Here is a 19630-nt window from a genome sequence, read left to right on the forward strand (position 1 = left end):
ACATGGCGGTGGATGTAGTTTATGTATCACCACACGCGTTTGTTTTGACCATATCTGCGACCTTTTCCTTAACAGGGTACCGTGACGTTCACTAAATGCGACTTAACGTTCCCCCTCGATGCCGAATACCGTAGCAAAAGTAGGGAAAAAAAGATCTTATTAAACCATAATAGATGACAACACTGTTTTTTTTAATTTGAGGCATCTGCTCATTAACAAACAGTGATATGTAGCGTGTCTTTGAAATAGAGTAACATGTTTTTGTGAGCACATTTCCTATTTCGGCAGCAGAGATTTCGTGATTATAATTTCTCAAGTGTGATGAAAGTAGGGGTAATAAAACTTGGACACTTTTTTTTCTGTACGGCACATTGGTGCTAGATTCAGAAGTTTGTGGTAAACCTCTCTGGTCGGGTAGAATTGTGTGGCACGGGTTTAGTCTTCCTGTCAAGTGTGTAAGAGTGTATATGTGTGTGTTAGGTGGTTTTCAGGATAAAGCCAACTTTTATAAACATATCATCACCTGACATTCAACTGTTCCTCTTCACAGCTTGAGGTGGAATACAGTCAGGGTCAAGCATGATTAAATGTTATTTTTTTACAACAACTTTATTATTCTGGACGATTTAAACTGGGAAGACTGGTCGTGTATAGATTGAATGTTTACCAAACTACCCTGAACACACCATCCTACTGTATATCGTCTTCATAATTTATTCTTTGTGATGACGTTAATTTCATCTTTTGAAATATCGCAGCATTATCTTACCTATGACGCAAATAGTTTCAACACAATGTTGTCGTTTTGAACTGGGAAGACTGGTCGCGAAAAGATTGAACATTTACCAAAGTACCCTGAACACACCATCCTACTCTCCATACTTTTCATCATTTGCTCGATGTTGTGACGTTTAATGTCCTCTCGAAATGTCGGAGCATTATGTTACCTATGACGTAAACTTTCAAGTCTATGATGACGATTTGAACTGGGAAGACTGGTCGCGACCAGGTTGGACGTCCTTTAACGTCTGATTGGTGGTACAATGAGCGTAAAAAGTGACAAGCCGAGCATAAAATTGAACTTGGTGGAAATGCCCCCCGAATGCCGAGTGACGTCCATCTTTTCTCCTCCTCTCACGCAGGCCCCCACCCCCACTGGCGCGAAGTTGAAAGATGAGACGCGAACACGCACATCTCGCGAGGTCACGCAAAGCAGGAACCCACCCTTGAGTGATGCCGACCGCAGTCCGTGTATATTACTGGCGAGGGAGCCGCTAGGAAGCTAGGAGGAGTTGCGGCAAGGTCGACGACAGCATCCTGCTCTCCATTCCAGGAAGACCAAACACCACCTCGCCGCTCCACGGACTGCTTCACTTTCAAAGCGAGGGGGCCCACTTACCAAAACCCCCTTTTTCTTCGCGGCGGCCTCTGGAAAAGTCAGTAGGTGGCTCAAAGTTTCCATGTTGTACCCCCACGTCTCGCACTAACGGGGTTTTCTATTTTTTTTTGTCGTTGCTAGCGTGCTCCGTACGGCTTCCGGAGAGCTCCCCGCTTGTGTTCGCGTGACGGAACCACTTACCGGAGACCGCTTTGCCGGCCTACCGTACACCGTACCGACCCGTTAGTCGGCGTCGAGAGTGCCATGTCGACGCCACCCAGCGCGGCTCCCGCTTCGGCGGAGCCGGATTCTTTAGCCCCCGAAACCGGGCTGAAGCCGCCCGGTCCCTCGCACAGTCAGAGCCGCTTCCAGGTGGACCTCGTCGCCGAAGCGGCTGCCGCCGCCGCTGCCGTCGTCGGCGACAACGACGAGTCGCCGAGTTCCGAGGCCCCTGCCGGTGCTCCCCCCGAATACCCGGGCACTAGCGGCGGCGAAGAGGCTAAAGGTCGCTTTCGGGTGGTCAACTTCGCTGACCCGAGCGCCGCCGGCAGCCCGGTCTCCCCCGAGGCGCCGGTGCCGCCGACCGAAGGGATGCAGAACGGGGATACGGTGATGAGCGAGAGCAGTTTGCACTCGTCCACCGGCGGCCAGCATCACTATCACTACGACACCCACACGAACACCTATTACCTGAGGACCTTTGGCCACAACACCATCGACGCCGTGCCCAACATCGACTTCTACCGGCAGACGGCCGCACCGTTGGGGGAGAAGCTCATCAGACCCACCCTGTCCGAGTTGCACGATGAGCTAGACAAGGTAAGAAGACATTGACACTTGCACCTCTTGCCCCAGGTCACAATTCTCTTCTGGCTTTCAAAACCATTTACTTGCATAAATACCAAGTTTTGTCTATCAAAGGCCTCGATTCAAATCTTAAGGTCATGTGTTATGACACTCACATGGGGACAAAGAAGTCCAAAATGTTCCTTTTGAATCTTAAGATGCGGTACTGCGCAGTATTTGTCATCCAGACTTGCCGAAAGGTCGTCACAATAGGTTGAAGCAAAAAAAAAAAAACCTGCAGCTCTATTTTTTAGCACCCACTCGCTGTCAGGGATAGAAATTCTGTGTATGGACTAGGCATGTAATTACATATCTAAAGCCTGAGGTCCATTGTCATTGCGGTAGTAAGCTCACAGTGCAATAATTATGCCCATAGAAATCCCATGCGTGTGTGTAAAAATCACCTCATTAACCATTTATAGGATGGCTGGCTATTTTTAGTAATTAAAAAAAGGTAATCTGGTATTCTTCTAAAGCAAATGCCATATTTTGAGTCATGGAGGCCCACCACAAAGAATGTAGAAGCCATTTTTTAACTATGTATCTATAAACACTTCATAGTACTGACTTAGGTACCCGATAAAGGGTTAATCCACCGCGTTCCTGCTTTCACGACCATTTTTTTTCCTTGTATTGAACGCGTACGTCATCAAGCTCGGCTGAAAACATCTGCGTCATAGTTTACTGTTCAGGCACGCTTTTGTCGGGAATTAGTTTGATATTAACCTGCATTTATAAAGACAAATACTGTATACATTTGAAAAGGTAGGAGTAAAAGCAACACAAACATAGCAAGTATACTCTTTATTTTGGGAACAAGTTTGTGTTATCTACCCTCATCTTTTAAGTTCTCCCCCTAAGGCAACTTTGGCAACGACCAAACGTATTTTCAAAAAAAAAGTGCACGTGACGGATGATGACAGACGACTCCTTCGGAAAACCATACGAGCCTTTAATCGAGATTAAAGAACCATTTTTCTACCAGAGCGTGGTGACCTGGCATCGTTTAATGGTCCTTGACTATCATATAAATGTCAAGGATACTTTTTTAATGAATGTAAGAGACCGAGGGTTCCATTCCTGCGGGTTCTCGCCTTCCTGTGTGGGATTTGCATGTTCTGCCTGTGCCAGTGTGGTTTTTCTCTGGGTATTTGGGGTTGCTACTCCTAAAAAAAGCAAGATAGGCTGATTAAACACTCCAGATTTTAAGTGTGAGTGTGGGAGGGGTTGATTGATTGGCCATGTTGTTGGTTGGGTTAGGCTCCGGCACCCCCGCAACGTGAGTGGCACAATTAATGAGTTTTTAGCCTATAAATAGATAATGTTTATTTAAAAATAATGTATTTTTACAAAAGTTATGAGGAAAAATGCATATCAGGTTAAGTTACTATTATTTTTTTTTAAATATAATATTGTGAGAAATTCTAATTTTTATAATTGACATTCTTGGTAAGGGTTGGTAGAATCTCGGCTACTATTTTGCTTGTTACAAAGATAATTTACAAAGTACGCTAATAACGCTAAATGTAGAGAAACTGGAATAACGGGTAAATAGTACTAAATGGAAATTTACAAGTTTGGGGGCAGTTTTCAACCTCAGATGTCTAAAACTGTTCATAATCTGAATTCCCATCTGACCATTCCATTAAATTGTGATGAAAGGGCTTCTCGGTCGAGGGCACGTTGAAGAAATAGAGCTTCTTTTGTCTTTTTCGTCCAAATTTATAAAGCCTTAAAGGCTTTTGCCGAGTTGAGCCATCCATCGCACGTAGTATTTTCATCAAGTCAAATTAACAGCTGCTATCAGAAAATCGAGGATTACGTCAAAAAGCGGAGCTTCATCCCGAGCAATTTTGCTGACCGCGCTTGACCTTGGTGGCGACGCACCCTGCTTCGTGTCTCTGTGGCTCAAAATGTGGAATGGAAATTCCACTGTGTAGACTAATCAATAAATCACCACTGTTTGAGTGATTGGAGGCCGACTGGCTGCCTCTCTCTCATTCAAAGGAGAATTAGTCCTACTCTGCTTAGCCAGCACGCTAATGCTAATGGCTTTTTGACTTGACTGTATCGTGACTGTATTTGTTCACTGGTTTGGTTATTTCCAATCCAGAGGTCATGTGATTACTACAAATATATATTTTATCCTCTTGACTGATCAGACAATACTCTAAAGACCTTTATTTACATTCTAAATTATTAATATTCCGTATTAATCCCGTTTTTATTTGAGAAAACCCACATTTTTCCTCTCACAACAGGAATTTAACCAAAAATAAAGATTAATTATAATTATATATAATAATCTTGACAAGGATAAGCAGTGTAGGAATGACTTTTTTGTTTTTGGAATAATAATATATCCAGTAATGATAAATAATTAAGTAAATGGATCAAGACAGCTGGTACATTTCCCCCAGAGACTTAATTGATAGTTGCTCTAAAAAGGTTTGGCGCATTGTAGAGCCCCATTCAAGTACCATAAAAATTGGACATGCTATCTCACATTAAAAATAAATAAATACATTAAAAAAAAGCAAACCCTGCCAAAGATACCTCCCCCAGGGCGCTTGGACAATTGACACCCACCCGCGTGCCTACCACTAGCCCTCTAACCGAGAAGGTAACTGATTCCTTTGTGATAGCAATCTTGCAACTTGTTTTGCCCAATGAACAAAGTACGATATTCTGCATTATCCGCACTATAAGGCGCAAAACAGTGCGCCTTATAGTGCATCCGATGCGCCTTATATATTGATCAATATCGCTTAATCATTGCACAGCTCCATCTAGTGGATGTAAACCACAATCCCCTACTGCTTCTGCGCCTTATAAGTGAAATAAATTAATCATTAACATAGTCCGTTTGTTGAAGGTGCGCCTTATAGTCCAGCAAATAGTCATTTCATCCAAAAATTATTCGAGAGGAACCATATAAAGAACAACAATGAATGAAATACTGGCATTGACCTATCCATATAAGGCTAAACTACTATTCGAGGAATTGTGATGATGACAATAGCGTAAGCGTTGTGAGTCATGATTTGACATATGTGAGAATGTGGCTCCCTTTGTTTGCTTCATCAGAGGTCACTCAAAGACACATAAAGACACACACAAACAGGAAGTGAAGGACGCCAAGGGATTTGACTTTTTTTGGCACGAAAGCCATTTCCTTTGTCATGGCTTCTTGCATTACAACACGCTTAGTAACTGTTACTTCTTTCATGCACTCCTCCATTATTATTATCATTAAAGCTAACCCACATTCTGCTAACCAAAATGCTACATGCTAACTATTTAGCAATCTCTCTTTTTCCGCCCACGACTTTACACAAGAACTTCAGTCAGTTTATCATCGAGATTATTTCCCTTTTTTTCCTGACATTTTACACAACATTCCGCCATCTTTGAAAAATAATTTTCTGCCTTAGCCTTGCCTTATCAGCTCCAATTTTTTTCCCTTTTTAATGGGCGGCGTAACCTTGACCTTGGCTGCCGGAACCTCAATTGACTGCTGGCTTTCAACTCTGTTACGGTCAATATTTTGGACCCAGGGGCACATGAATATGCAGCCCACCCACAAACAAACAAACAAATCCTCACTGCCAACATGCCTAATTTACATACAATGGATTATTTAGCAATATTTCCTTTTGACCATAAGTTAGAGTCGCCAACTTATTTTTATTAGCATCTCGCAATCTTAACGCTTTATATTTCAAGGTCAATTTGACATAATGGTGCTCGTTTGTTTGTTTATCGCAGCTCAACTTCCTGTTTTTGCTGTCGGACATCCTTCTTTCCATAAACATTTGCAAATGTCTTCACGTGTTTCCCATCATGCTTACAAGAAGAATGTCCACATGTGTTACCAAGAATAGTTCCCAATATCTCGTTATTTTCTCACATTATTTTGAAATAACTGAACAAATCGGCCGTATTTTCTTGCCTTTATGTCCATGTCAAGTCTAATTTATGCGCGTATAAGCCTGGATTCAGTCATTTTTTTTGCGAAAAAATATGTGGTTGTCATCCGGGACTACCCCAAAACAAAAAGGTCGTTGACTGTCGCTGTCAATTGCGCCGGACCTTCACGGGGCCCCAGCAAGAGTCGGAGTGCCAGAAAGGAACAAAGAATCCGGCAGGGTTTGAGGTTTCCGCCTCACAATGTGGAGACAAACCATTGGCTACCCGATCATTTCCCTTTTGTCTCTCTTATCCATCGCTCCATTTGGGAGAAAATTGAAAGAAAATCACAGATCTCCCGTTTAGTCCAAATTCCAAATTTCTGCACCTATAGTACCAGATGCATCATCCGGACTATAAGCTGCACTTTTTTTCAAAAGTTTGGCAATATGGTGCATTTTTTAAAGGCTTATGGTTATCTAAAAAGTGCTAACGAATTCCTTTTTAATGGACTCTTCTTCCTTGCAATTTTGTTTTTATTTTTTTAACTGATGTTTTGAATTGAAAGCTCCCCTTTTCTTGTCCAAACACAATGTCTTTCTCAATGGCCGGAGTGACGTCTATTTTTCCATCACATGGTGTGCAAGCTCTGAAGGCTCAGAAGGAAACGGGCCCAGCTTCACTCACATCAACAAAAGGCTTATTGTTTTTTTTTCCACGCTGTTATTTTACAGCAGGTTTTAGTTTTCCTCCACCCAGAGACAAAGCTGTAGTAAAATTATTTTTGGGTGACACATTTTTTAACCCAACTGGGCACTTTCCAAGATTTAAACATAGTTATAAACAACTATTAAAATGTGTATAGTTCAAAATAGAAGCCCAATAGTTGATTGTTTAAATTCTTGACCAGCTACGCAAGTTTTATTTAATAGACTTCATTTATTTGGCTTCATAGTTTGACTTTTTCAAACAATAATCCCTTGTCAAGAAGCTTAAATTTTAATATACCGTATTTTTTTGCATGTATGTCGTATTTGTCGCCAAAAAAATAGACTGAATCCAGAGTACGGCTTATACGCGCATAAATTAGACTTGACATGCATAAAATGCCATAACAATGCGGCAGATATGGTCAGTTATTTCAAAATAAAGACAAGATTAACAGATAAAACACTTCACATAGTTTATTTTGACATCTATGAATGAAATTCAATGAAAAAAAAGTGTATTTTGCATATAATGTGAAAAAAACTCACTTTGTGCCTGTCATTGCTCACTCAGGACACCGCCATCTTACCAAGGGATGACAAACTAGACACACTTCCTGGATGTACTGCCCACATGACCTCCTTTTTGAATTTGTCAACATGCAAGAATGCATTATTTCCCCATACCGGCATAGACAATGGCAGAGTATATTGACAACTTGACAAAAAGAATACATAACACTTAAAAAGACAATCTGGAAGAACCCCAGTCCCGTTGAAAATTCTCCACTTGCAAGTTGTCACGAGCTGTTAGATAACTTCCTCTAAGAAGCTTTATATCACAGCAGCTCCCCTTAAATTGCCAGGAGGGACGGAAACAGCTTAAAACGTCCAGGGAATTTCTTCTGCACGTGTTCTAATGTTTACATTGAGTTTTTCTTACAAAATGTGTGTCACCCAAAGTGGACCGGTTTCTCTCTTGTGTCTTAACGGCCATTTTGGTGTTTTCCAGGAACCCTTCGAGGACGGCTTCGCCAATGGCGACGAGCTCACGCCGGCCGAGGAATCCGCCGCGAAGGAGGCCGCCGAATCTAAAGGGGTCGTCAAATTTGGATGGATTAAAGGAGTTCTGGTTTGTAGTTTTATGTTGGACCATATCACTTCTTGAAGGGGGGAAATAATCACTATTTTATATTGAAATCATCATATTTTGTGGGGAAAAAACATTTTTAAACCTAGTATCTATCCAGTGACACAACATGCTACATGCTAACATGCTCTAACATGCTAACATGATCACCATTTAATAGTCACAGTAATTAAGGGGGATAGCCAATCTGTACGTTTAAATACATTTTGGAGGTTGGAACAGATCAAGAAGAATTTCACAAAATTCATACTTGATGACTAGTTAACAACTTTTTAAGATATTTGGTTTTATTTACTTTTTATTACTGGCTCAACTATAAATAGGATAAACATTTTGACCATGCTACTTGACCCTTTTGCTAACAAAATTATTGGAATATTGTTTGTTGGTATTAAAATTTGACCTACAACGGAAGATATGCAAAAAATGGCGTGTTTGTATTGTTTACAGGTGCGATGTATGCTGAACATATGGGGTGTGATGCTCTTTATCCGAATGTCCTGGATTGTGGGACAGGCTGGAATTGGTAAGCCACTCCAACCTTTTTGGATTCATATTTTAAGCTTTGAGTATCCCCATCGATGTCCCGTACGAACACACCACACCGTATTGCCTCAATAAGCATTTTATTTGTGGACCCAGCTGTTTTAAAAGGTAACATTTTGTCTTTTTCAGCTTTATCTTGCTTGATTGTTGCCATGGCCACCGTCGTGACCACCATCACGGGACTCTCCACTTCAGCTATTGCAACCAATGGATTTGTTCGAGGAGGTATGCAGGTCCTAAAAAGACTGAAAATATAGCATTTACCATTTTAATCCACCATCCATTTCTACTGTACCTGTTTATGACACCACGTACGACTTCTTGACCTTTTGTAGGCGGGGCCTACTACTTGATTTCAAGAAGTCTGGGCCCAGAGTTTGGCGGCTCCATCGGGCTTATCTTTGCCTTCGCCAACGCCGTGGCGGTGGCCATGTACGTGGTGGGCTTCGCTGAAACGGTAGTGGAACTTCTGGCGGTAAGACGCTTCACCCTTCATTCACGTCTAGGGGGTGTCTATTTGATATTATTTGGACTTTATACTAGAAATGGGCGATGAAACAATAATGGTAATTATTGTAATTTTTTTTGTCAATAATAATATAAACTTAAAAAAAACTATTTTTAAACTGCAATTACACCACTCGACCACCGCATAGAATGGGGGCGCTGTTGCCAAATTAACCATATGGACTCAGAATTTATTTTAAATTGTTTTTATCGTGATAACAATTTTTGTCCTATCGTCCAGCTCTACTTTATAGCAATATAAAATGCTTCAATATATATTTTTTTCATTTTCAGGGTGCTGATGCCCTGATGACGGATGAAATTAATGACATACGAATTATCGGAACCATTACCGTTATCCTTCTCCTGGGAATTTCTGTTGCGGGGATGGAATGGGAAGCCAAGGTGAGCCAATCGTCTTTATTCCGTAGCAACAACAACAACAAAAATGCAACTTGTCAACTTTCCTACCTCAGGCCCAGATCTTCCTGCTTTTTGTCCTGGTGACTGCAATCATCAACTACTTCATCGGAACTTTTATCCCCGTCAAGTCAAAGGAATCCATGGGCTTCTTTGGCTACGATGGTATGACATTGTATCTCTTAATGTAGCGTGTAGAAAAAGGTAATGGGGTGTCTAGATCCAGTCTGGTTTCCATATCTCCCTCCTCCAGCACCCCTGAATCAAATGATCAACTCCTTAACTAGGTCTACAATGTCTTCTGTGTCTGTACTTGCTACTGCAACCAAGATGATTTCCCCAATACTGTCTGAAATAAAGTTCTAATCTAATCAGCAAGATGTCCAGAAGCTTGATACCGATCCATAGTTTTATTTTCTGCTAATATGCTTCTTTTTCTCCCAGTTTCTATCATGTGGGAGAACATGGGTCCAAATTTTCGAGGGGAAACCTTCTTCTCCGTCTTTTCCATCTTCTTCCCCGCCGCTACTGGTATTCTAGCTGGGGCCAACATTTCTGGAGACCTTGCGGTGAGTTAAATGTTTGAAAAGATCTTCCTGTTATCTCATTTTTATCTTATTTGTCTGGGATTTTTTGTTTCAGGACCCGCAACTGGCTATTCCCAGAGGAACGCTACTAGCCATTTTAGTTACCGGAATTGTTTATTTGGGAGTTGCCGTATCTACAGGTATTTAGTTAGCTGGATATAGTCTCCTTTTTGAGACCCTTAAAGACATAGCTTGGACAATTGGATTTACAAAAAAAAAATGTACTTCCTGTACAAAAGTTATAATAATCAAAAATGTATAAAATACATTCCAGGTTCCTGCATTGTGAGAGACGCCAACGCCACCATGGTTCCTCAGTTGGGTCTGAATTGCACCGACGCATCCTGTAACTTCGGCTTCGACTTCTCGGCCTGTAGGAAGGACGGCGTGGAATGTCGCTACGGTTTACAAAATGATTTCCAGGTAGGAGACACGATTTTTACTAAACATTGCAAGATCAAACAGACTTATTTTGACGATCTGTCCAGGTCATGAGCATGGTTTCGGGTTTTGGGCCTATCATCACGGCCGGAATCTTTTCGGCCACTCTGTCTTCGGCGTTGGCGTCTTTGGTCAGCGCGCCCAAAGTGTTTCAGGTAAGACCGAGCAAAAAAGACAGAATTTGCTTTCTGAGAAATAGAATATATGAATAACTGTGTTCTGATTTGACAGGCTTTGTGTAAAGACAACATTTACCCCGGCCTGGGAATGTTTGCCAAAGGTTACGGCAAGAACAACGAGCCTCTCCGAGGGTACATCTTGACCTTTGTGATTGCTCTTGGCTTCATCCTAATTGGTAAGGTCGCCACATTTCTCTACCATGTAGTCAGGGAGTGAAAATTTACAAGTATCTTAAGGGTGCGGCTTGTAGTACGTGGAGATGGCAAATATGCCAGAAAATACGGTAAATGGCAAGAAGATCATTTGGTCGCTGTTGTTGTCTTTTGCAGCCGAGCTGAACATCATCGCTCCTATCATCTCCAACTTTTTCCTGGCCTCCTATGCCTTGATCAACTTCTCTGTGTTCCACGCTTCGTTGGCTAACTCTCCAGGTAAATCCAAATAAACCCAAAGATTGACGGAAAAAAAGATGAAATTCTGGTCTATCTACACTATTTGAGCCGTTTACAGGAGTGGAATCGAGTCCAAAAAATCAGGCAGCAGCCATATATGCCTTCAGGAATGAAAACAAGTCAAAAATATATGTTCTGTGTTATTATTTTTATTTTTTTGCATATTGAATTATATGCTTTTTCTCCCTTTTAACCCCAGAGCGCTAGCTAGCTGTGCTCCAGGTACAAATACTCCGTGTCCAAGTACTTTATTCTATGATTAGCACATAAACGGTACATGGCTCAATTTGAGGCTTGGCCTTTTAAAAATATGGATCAAATCGTTTTTTTTAATCCAAAAAAGAACCATTTGGACCTGGAAATTTAAGCTTAATAATTCCCATTGTCACTCAAGAGAAACCTTGCATAAATCTGAGCAAAGTGGCAATACTCAATGTACCGTTTGTGTTGTTGTTGATGTTGTAGTCATTGTATAACCGTCCACCATCACTAAAATTCCAATTTCTATTATCCCTCAACAGCAAGTGGATTAAAAAAAAGCAGGTTTAACTTTCTGATCTCATATATAACAAACTGAAAACTCATTTTTTTTAACCTACAGACATTGAACATCCAAAAAAACTCTCTCCATGCTCTTTTATAACATTTTATTTTAGTTGAAGACCACGCCCCCAAGAGATATCCTATGTCCCCTCCCCTTTTTGTCTTAAAACTGCTTAATCCATTCTTTACTTATTAGAATTTTGAAAACCCCGAGTTTAACGTCTAATTTCCTGATTTTTAACAGACAAAGTGATCCCTATTTTTGTTCCAAATGGTAATTTTAAATTATTTTTTTGTCCTAGGTTGGCGTCCTAGCTTCAAATACTACAACATGTGGGTTTCCTTGGCCGGAGCGGTCCTCTGTTGCGTGGTTATGTTTGTCATCAACTGGTCGGCCGCCCTTCTGACCAACGTCATTGTTCTTGGACTCTACATTTACGTCAGTTACAAAAAGCCGGGTAAGTCCGTACGCTGAAAAACGCCGTCGAATGGAAACCGGGCCACCGATGGACACAGTTTGACGCTCAGCTACACATACACGCCGGCCTCTCTGATTGGCCGTCACGCCACGCGGGGTCAGACGACCCGTGGCTCGGCGGGGTGACCCACAAACATGGTTTCTAATTCCATGGCGTTCCTTCCATCCAGATGTGAACTGGGGCTCTTCCACTCAGGCTTTGACATACCATCAGGCTCTCACCCACACTTTGCACCTCAGCGGAGTGGAAGACCATATTAAGAATTTCAGGTACTTCATTTGGATTATGTCTGAATTACCCCCTAAAAAAATGGGTTTATATGCGCACAAGACTTGCTCTTTTTTATCAGTAGATGTCGGCAAAGTAGCATTGACTATTTGTTGGTTATTTTCTGTTTTGCAGTAAGAAAACCACCATTACTGGATGAATTAATTCCCTAATAATGTGCTTTTGATTCATACAGTATCTCAGAAATACAAGTTTTTCCCTTCCAAGTAACACATTTGTACTCCCTCTTCAAAAATTATAAACCTAGGGGCGGCTTATACGCGAGAAATTGTCAAATTAAACCATTTTAACGGTGCATGGGGTGAGTAAATACAGTAACATCAAATGGCTGACTGGTTATTTTGTCTTTAACATTACAATTTAACCAGTAAATTAGCAATCCCATTTGTTTATTTACCCCCTTGCCGTCAAAACCGGGCCCCCTGGTGGCACGTAAGGGAACTTTTTGGGCCGAAAATCAAGTGATCTTGTCGGCGTTAATGTGGCCTAAAGTGAGTTTGACAGCCCTGAAATATTGTCTTCAGAATTGTGATTCTTGTGGCCTTCGAGGTCATTCTCGTGTCCTCTCGCTAGCGATTTATCAACCTAAAGAGCTTAACATATTTCCTTTGATTGTGCTAATCTCCTCCCGATAGCCTTCCGAGACCACGGCAACACGAAAACACTTCAGAACACTGACCTCAAAAGTTTTACTTGTTTTTTTTTAACTTATTTTTTTAGACCCCAATGTCTGGTAATGACCGGTTACCCCAACTCCCGTCCAGCCTTACTGGACCTGGTCCACAGCTTCACCAAGAACGTCGGCCTGATGATCTGCGGTCACGTTCGGGCGGTGAGCCAATTCTTTCTTGTTTTCATCGCCACGTGACCTTCACTTATATCCGTGCCTTCGTCCTGATGTGTATCTTTTGAACTTAAGGGTTGCAGAAGGCCAAACTTCAAAGATCTGGCCACAGACCAATCCCGGTATCAGCGTTGGCTACTGAAGAATGAAACTAAGGCTTTCTACACGGCTGTGTTTGCAGAAGACATGAGGCAGGGGAGTCAATATCTCCTTCAGGTACCAAGACTTTAGTACCCAGAAAATGTAGCTTAGCAATTGCCCGACTTTATCGGAGCCTAAATTGTTGGTTGCTTTTCTAGGCCGCAGGTTTGGGTCGCCTGAAGCCCAACACTCTGGTCTTGGGCTTCAAGAATGATTGGCGAGATGGAGACATGATGAACGTGGAGACCTACATCAGTATGTTCCAGTAAGTTTGAACCCAAGAGTTGATCTCGCTTGAACACCGTCTTAATCTTTGATTCTGTCTTGTTTTTATTTTCATCTTCTCCTAGCGATGCCTTTGATTTCCAGTACGGCGCTGTTATTTTAAGATTGCAAGAAGGATTGGACATCTCACATATCCATGGACAAGGTTGCCCATCGCCACCAGCTTTGTTTTTCAGATATTATTTTCACTTAACTGCCAATAACATTGACTGAATAGCATCTGATTGCCTTCCAGATGATTTGCTGTCCTCCCAAGAGAAGCCCTCTGGGATGAAAGACGTGATCGTGTCCATTGACACCAGCAAAGACTCGGACGGGGATTCGTCCAAGCTGTCTTCCAAAGCTACCAGCCTCCAAAACAGTCCTGCAGTCCAGAAAGGTAAACTAGCTAAACGGAGTTTAGCCCAGTGGCCGTATACATATATTTTTAAATGATTAATAGGAGGAAAAAATCTCCAAAAAGTGAATTCTCAAGACTACCATGTGTAGGAAGGAGCTTAGTGTCTCGTAACTTAACTTTGCAGAAAGGATTTTTGCTGTTTATCCTCACAAAGTTCGCAGGGGTGCTGGAATCTATCCCAGTAGGAAGGAAACCCCCTTAACTGGCCAGATTATAGATATATTAATATTTGCTCGGTTTGACTTGAGGAGGCGAGGCATTCCACTAACGTTGAGTCAATGGAAATCCAATCATTTTTGCATTTTTGTCTCTTTTTTTGTCTTCCGTTTTTTCCGCAGATGAAGAAGACGATGGCAAAGCTACATCGCAGCCCCTGTTGAAAAAAGGCAGGATATTCCCTTAAGCAGTGGCCTCATAGTCTTTCTTTTGCAGCTTTGTCGTCTTATCTATGGCTTTCTGTCTTCTTTCTTTTTGTCTTTCCTCCACTATTTCCTCTAAGTTCATTTAAGCTAACCATTTCCGCTAGTCGATAGATCGCTTTCTATCCGATTTCCGAGATTAAGACGGCACACTCGACTCCTTTGTGTGTTTGTGTGGCTAAAAAGCTAATCCAAGTTTCTGTAACAACCTTTTGTTTCTTCCAAACGTCTTCAGTCTGGCTGCTTCTGGTGTCTGCAAATGGCGCGTTGGTTATCTTAAGGTGCCGACGTGTCTTTGTGATTGCCGCAAAGTTCTCGGCAGCTTCTCCTTAGTCTTGCTCTTTGTCGTCTGCCGATATTTCCTCGCTATCGAGGCGATACAAGTGGGATTTTTAGAATGTATTTTACACCTGAATGACCATTTGCTTTGCTTTTTTTTCATCCCCATATCTGGCAACCATCTCCACAGACAAGAAGAACATGAATGTATCGCTAAATGTGTCCGACCAAAGGCTGCTGGAAGCCAGTCAGCAGTTTCAGAAGAAACAAGGAAAGGGAACTGTTGATGTCTGGTGGCTCTTTGACGATGGAGGTATGACATTACCTTTTATGGACATTGGAAAAATCGGGAAAAAATGGAAAAGAAGTCAACCCCGAGAGTCCTTTGTCTTGTGGCTATATTAATTACTATATTGAGCCTGTAAATAAACATGGTGGCATTTTGTTTTCAAAGTTTCATGGTGTATGTTGACTTATTGTCATGTAGGTTTGACTCTACTCATCCCCTATTTGCTGACCAATAAGAAGCGCTGGAAGGATTGCAAGATCCGAGTTTTTATCGGCGGCAAAATCAACAGGATTGACCATGACCGTCGAGCGTGAGTACAGCCCATAATTCACACTTCACCACTGTTTCCCAAAATAAAACCCACCCACACTCTTCTACATTTGGAAATGCTCACATATCATCCCATTTAATTTTTTACTTCAATTTAGTATCTTTGTTTTCTTTTGTATTTTCCACACAGGATGGCCACTCTTTTAAGCAAGTTCAGGATAGACTTTTCAGACATCACCGTCCTGGGGGATGTCAACACTAAGCCCAAAAAAGAGCAGTAAGTTATTTGCCCTTTTTTTTCTAAACTCGGATTTAAAGTAAAGCACATAAATGTTCTCCTTTTTTTTTAGCTTGGCCGCCTTTGAGGAGATGATCGAGCCTTACCGCTTGAGAGAAGACGACATGGAGCCGGAAGCCGCCGAGCGTTTGAAAGACAGCGAGCCTTGGAGGATCACCGACAACGAACTGGAGCTTTATCGTGCCAAGGTCTTGAAATACGTCACGTGACCCACTCCTTTTTAGCCATCCCAGAGTTTGTTTGGTTTTGTGTGGCCTTTTAGAGGTTCTAGTACAATATAATAACATTTTATATAGCAGACATGCTAACTACTTTTATGTGAGCCATTATTATGAAGTAATGCTCTTGAATACAACAAAAAACTGGCTACTCTAGCCCAAATTGCAAAGAATAGACTAATTTATAAACCAGCAATTCTCCTTGCAATCTTGAAAAAATGTTTTGCTGTGTTGAGCATTAAATATTGTTATTTTTTTGTTTGTTTTTTCAGACTAATCGTCAAATCCGACTTAACGAGCTACTGAAGGAACACTCCAACACAGCCAACCTCATTGTCATGTAAGACCCTTCCTTCATTTTATTTTTATATATAAAATAAGCCCACTTTTTTTTCTTTTTTATTAGTCACTAATACTAAAAAATAGTGCAAATAATGAGTAAATTATCAAAATGTTTATTAACAGAATTTTCCTTTTACATTATGAACAATATATAATGAACAAGAGAATAACATATGAACATGAACGTCTGCACGTACTAAAACACTGCGCCCCTAGCGGATAATACACGAACTACAAATTTTAAAGAAAATTAATATTTTTTTTTTATACAATGCAGCTTTCTTCCCCGTTCCGTACCAAACTACACGTCCTAAAACATTGCGCCCCTAGCGTATAATACAAGAACTACACATTTTAAAGAAAATTCTTTTTTTTTTTTATACAATGCGGCTTTCTTCCCCGGGCCGTACCAAACCACCAGACGGGCCAGATTCGGCCCGCGGGCCGTATTTTTTGACACCACTGCCTTAGATCAATGTCAATATTTTTTTAAAAAAAATTTTTTACGGATATCGGAGCATGAATGGGCAAAAAAATATTTTTTTGTTTTTGTTTTCAGGAGCCTGCCACTAGCCAGAAAAGGCGCCGTGTCGAGTACTCTATACATGGCCTGGCTGGAGGTCTTGTCCAAGGACCTTCCCCCCATCCTATTGGTGCGTGGAAACCACCAGAGTGTCCTAACCTTCTATTCTTAAAAGAAAACACATTTAAAAAAACAAACAAAAACACACACACATCCAACAAATAGTCTGTTAGCAGACCCCTTATAAATATATATGAACATATATATATATTCCAAACATAGCTATATAATTCCAAGCTATTTCCACACTGTTTTTAAAGGAACGTGACTAAAACGTAGAAAGGACAAAGATGAGGACAAAAAAAAAAATACAATCAAAGGTGAGTGTAAGGTGCTTTTTTGTAAAAACGGACCCACTCGCTCACGTTATTTGTTGCTAAAATACCCGCATTTTTTCACGGCGTTCCGACCGGACATTTTTCATTCCTCCCAACGGTTTTTTTGGGATTGCTTTTGAACGGTTTAGCGCCAATTTTGGCCTCGTCTTGACCGGCCGGACTGGTTAGAATGTTTGTAAAATCTGGGGGAATAACAGAGGGTGCTTTTTCTTCGGGTATTTGGAGAAAAGAACGTAGAATTCTTTGCGACACCACCGCCTTTTATGGATGTGCCTTCCACTCTTAATCGGACATCAATCTTTAGTTAGAAGCCAGTATATTTGCATTCATAGATAGTTTGATTGATTATTTTTTCTTCTTTTTCTTCCCAATTTGATTCGTATTCGTGGCGTGCATCAATTAAAGGTCTTGTCCCTTTAATAACATGACGACTTTCTACCAGTACCCCCATTTTTTTTATCATTTTGGCTCATTATCTTCGTCCTTCAAACTTTACGGTCTTCCTTTTAAAAATCATCTTTCCAAAGCCTCAATTCCTCCATTTTTGGCTTTTTGGGGCCACTTTAAATAACGGTTTTATTTACTTTTTTTTTAGATATAGCGACAGTATTCCCACACCAGCCTGCTGTAACCATTTCACGGTTATTATTATTATTTGGTTGCATTTTAATTTCCCCCCCCCCCCTCCCCCCCCGAACGCGAATGCCACTATCCAACAAGCTAGTTAGCAACTTTTTTGCCTTAATACCAGAAGTAATGACGAAAGTTTTTTGTAAGCCATACTGGAGAGGTCACATCTTGTTTTCACGACCATTGAATAGACCACATTTCTATATAACTCTATCTCTCTCTATATATATGTATATGTCTATACTATATGTCTACTATGTAATCGCCCCTCCCCCTCAATCCAAAATGTAGCTGCCGCTTCTGTGGTGACTCGAGCTATAACACGCCCACTTTAGGACTCAGGCCCCTCCCACTCCACCCTTTGTTTGCCATCAGAATGTAAGTAGTCTTATCCAAAAGTGACTTTTTTTTGTTTTGTTTTCCTCCCAAACTTTGGAACGTTGGCAGTTCTGCGTCATGTGACACGTTAGAATGAGTCAAGTGGGAATGAACGTATACCTCTATGCATTTCAGATTGTATAACATGTAATAAAGTTCGTGTCGATTTGAAAAGGCCACATTCGCGTCACTTTATTTTCACGGGGGAGCACTGGGTGTCTTTATTTTTTCATTCCTTGACATGTACATTCCGGTACGCATCTTCTTTATCTTCGCTATCCCTTTTTTTCCCCTCAATTGCAGGATTGTGAATATTCATTTCTCCAGTGGATCAAAGGTCGGTGACCTTTGACTTAAGTGACCTTTCACTTGCGTCAAGGGTCACCGACCTCCAGTTCACAATTAAAAAATATTAATAATAATGAGAAGTACCTCCTGGTAAGTATTAACTTTATATATTTTTTAAAAATGTCATTCAGGTCAAAGGTCACCGACGTCTGCCCCGCCGGAGAAGTAAATATTATTGTTTTAATCCATTTATTTTGATCCAATAGGCGGGACTTGCTAAAAATGGGTCAAACTTTGTTCCGTAGTACCAAAACCGGTACAAGTACAATGATGATAACAATGGCGATGATCAAAGCTATGACACAAAGTATTGTGTGGAGTCTTTTCTGTCGCTGTTCTGCTTCTTTTTTCTTCAATAAGGCATCAAATCCGGGTGTGTAGAGATCTTCCAGCCAAAAATCCAGCTCCCTTGGCGTTTTCTGGTTATCCTTGGCAGAAAAAAATACAGTTAAGTGCAAAGTTTACGGTGTATGGCGGTCAGTATTTCAATAGACATGTTCCCATTTTCAACATCAATACAAAGCATGTTTCAATTGTTGTTTTGAGTGTGTTAATGATGGGCGCCATCTATTGTTTATGTGCTTCATCTTCTACTAAGCTACCTGCAAAAAGTCTGCCAATTGCCCAGGAGTTGTTTGCTTTTGCATGCTGTATTCCTTAATGGTCCAGGATGGCGTAAACTTATGGTCTGTCACATCTCTCGTCATGTACAGAGGATTTTCCTTAATGTTGGAGCGCAGATGTCCGGGGGTGACGTATCTGTCCACAAATGCTATGGTGTCTTCAGGAGAGGTAGGTGGACTTTTTCTCTGGGCTTTCTGCTCCAATACACACACAGAAAACATAAACACACACACTAAAGAATGGGATGGCCAGGGGCTCGAACCTGAGTCGTCCCGTCGGAGAGCGGCGGCATCGTCACGTCTAGTTTGAGGAACTTCAGGGGGTTATTGTTGTTGGGTGGAACGGGAGTTACCATTGTTAGCGGTTAGCATTTGGCTAAGTGACTCCGCAATAAGCTACAACCTGCAAACAGGTGCGCTCAGAAATAATAAATGAGGCGTATTTATGAGCCCGTATCACTTGCAAGTCAGGGTCCGCCATTTTGGGTCAGAAACCCAAACCCTCCACCACC

At 41.3% G+C, this 19630-nt stretch overlaps 2 protein-coding genes across 5 annotated transcripts; one reads left to right on the forward strand and one right to left on the reverse strand.

The window, feature by feature from the left end:
* The first annotated feature begins 1190 nt into the window (after window positions 1-1190).
* Window positions 1191-18326, forward strand: slc12a2 (solute carrier family 12 member 2). Of its 4 annotated transcripts, none has more exons than XM_077736762.1 (28): window positions 1193-1436; window positions 1520-2197; window positions 7853-7972; window positions 8441-8516; window positions 8666-8761; window positions 8872-9011; window positions 9338-9448; window positions 9520-9628; window positions 9908-10032; window positions 10106-10190; window positions 10325-10473; window positions 10539-10646; window positions 10723-10846; window positions 11001-11102; window positions 11969-12124; window positions 12315-12414; window positions 13154-13265; window positions 13353-13493; window positions 13577-13683; window positions 13769-13848; window positions 13939-14082; window positions 14442-14489; window positions 14992-15114; window positions 15289-15400; window positions 15551-15637; window positions 15711-15846; window positions 16149-16216; window positions 16778-18326. In XM_077736762.1, the coding sequence occupies exons 2-28, from the start codon at window positions 1643-1645 to the stop codon at window positions 16911-16913; spliced, it is 3450 nt and encodes a 1149-aa protein (XP_077592888.1). In that variant the 5' UTR covers window positions 1193-1436; window positions 1520-1642; the 3' UTR covers window positions 16914-18326. The 4 variants fall into 4 exon arrangements, with proteins under 4 accessions (XP_077592889.1, XP_077592888.1, XP_077592890.1 ...); XM_077736764.1 differs by having other exon boundaries at window positions 1290-1440; XM_077736763.1 differs by lacking the exon at window positions 14442-14489 and having other exon boundaries at window positions 1191-1436.
* A 396-nt stretch (window positions 18327-18722) lies between these two features.
* On the reverse strand, window positions 18723-19513 carry minar2 (membrane integral NOTCH2 associated receptor 2). The gene is made up of 3 exons (XM_077737942.1): window positions 19382-19513; window positions 19098-19313; window positions 18723-18923 (listed from the first exon to the last, which is right to left on the reverse strand). Exons 1-3 carry the CDS (start codon window positions 19472-19474, stop codon window positions 18723-18725), a joined length of 510 nt encoding a protein of 169 aa, XP_077594068.1. The 5' UTR covers window positions 19475-19513.
* Between the last annotated feature and the right edge of the window lie 117 nt (window positions 19514-19630).

This window comes from Stigmatopora nigra, chromosome 17 (assembly GCF_051989575.1).
Source record: "Stigmatopora nigra isolate UIUO_SnigA chromosome 17, RoL_Snig_1.1, whole genome shotgun sequence".
NCBI classification, from domain to species: domain Eukaryota; kingdom Metazoa; phylum Chordata; class Actinopteri; order Syngnathiformes; family Syngnathidae; genus Stigmatopora; species Stigmatopora nigra.

What these genes read in the sequence shown, in the direction of transcription:
- minar2 (XM_077737942.1), bottom strand. Translation starts at nt 19,474, where the DNA reads ATGGTAACTCCCGTTCCACCCAACAACAATAACCCCCTGAAGTTCCTC. An exon ending in TCTCCGACGGGACGACTCAG is followed by an intron (nt 19,314 to 19,381) that starts GTTCGAGCCCCT and finishes GTATTGGAGCAG; the next exon opens with AAAGCCCAGAGAAAAAGTCC. An exon ending in AATTGGCAGACTTTTTGCAG is followed by an intron (nt 18,924 to 19,097) that starts GTAGCTTAGTAG and finishes TTTTCTGCCAAG; the next exon opens with GATAACCAGAAAACGCCAAG.
- slc12a2 (XM_077736762.1), top strand. Translation starts at nt 1,643, where the DNA reads ATGTCGACGCCACCCAGCGCGGCTCCCGCTTCGGCGGAGCCGGATTCT. An exon ending in GGGCTTCTTTGGCTACGATG is followed by an intron (nt 9,629 to 9,907) that starts GTATGACATTGT and finishes TTTTTCTCCCAG; the next exon opens with TTTCTATCATGTGGGAGAAC. An exon ending in ACATTTCTGGAGACCTTGCG is followed by an intron (nt 10,033 to 10,105) that starts GTGAGTTAAATG and finishes TTTTTGTTTCAG; the next exon opens with GACCCGCAACTGGCTATTCC.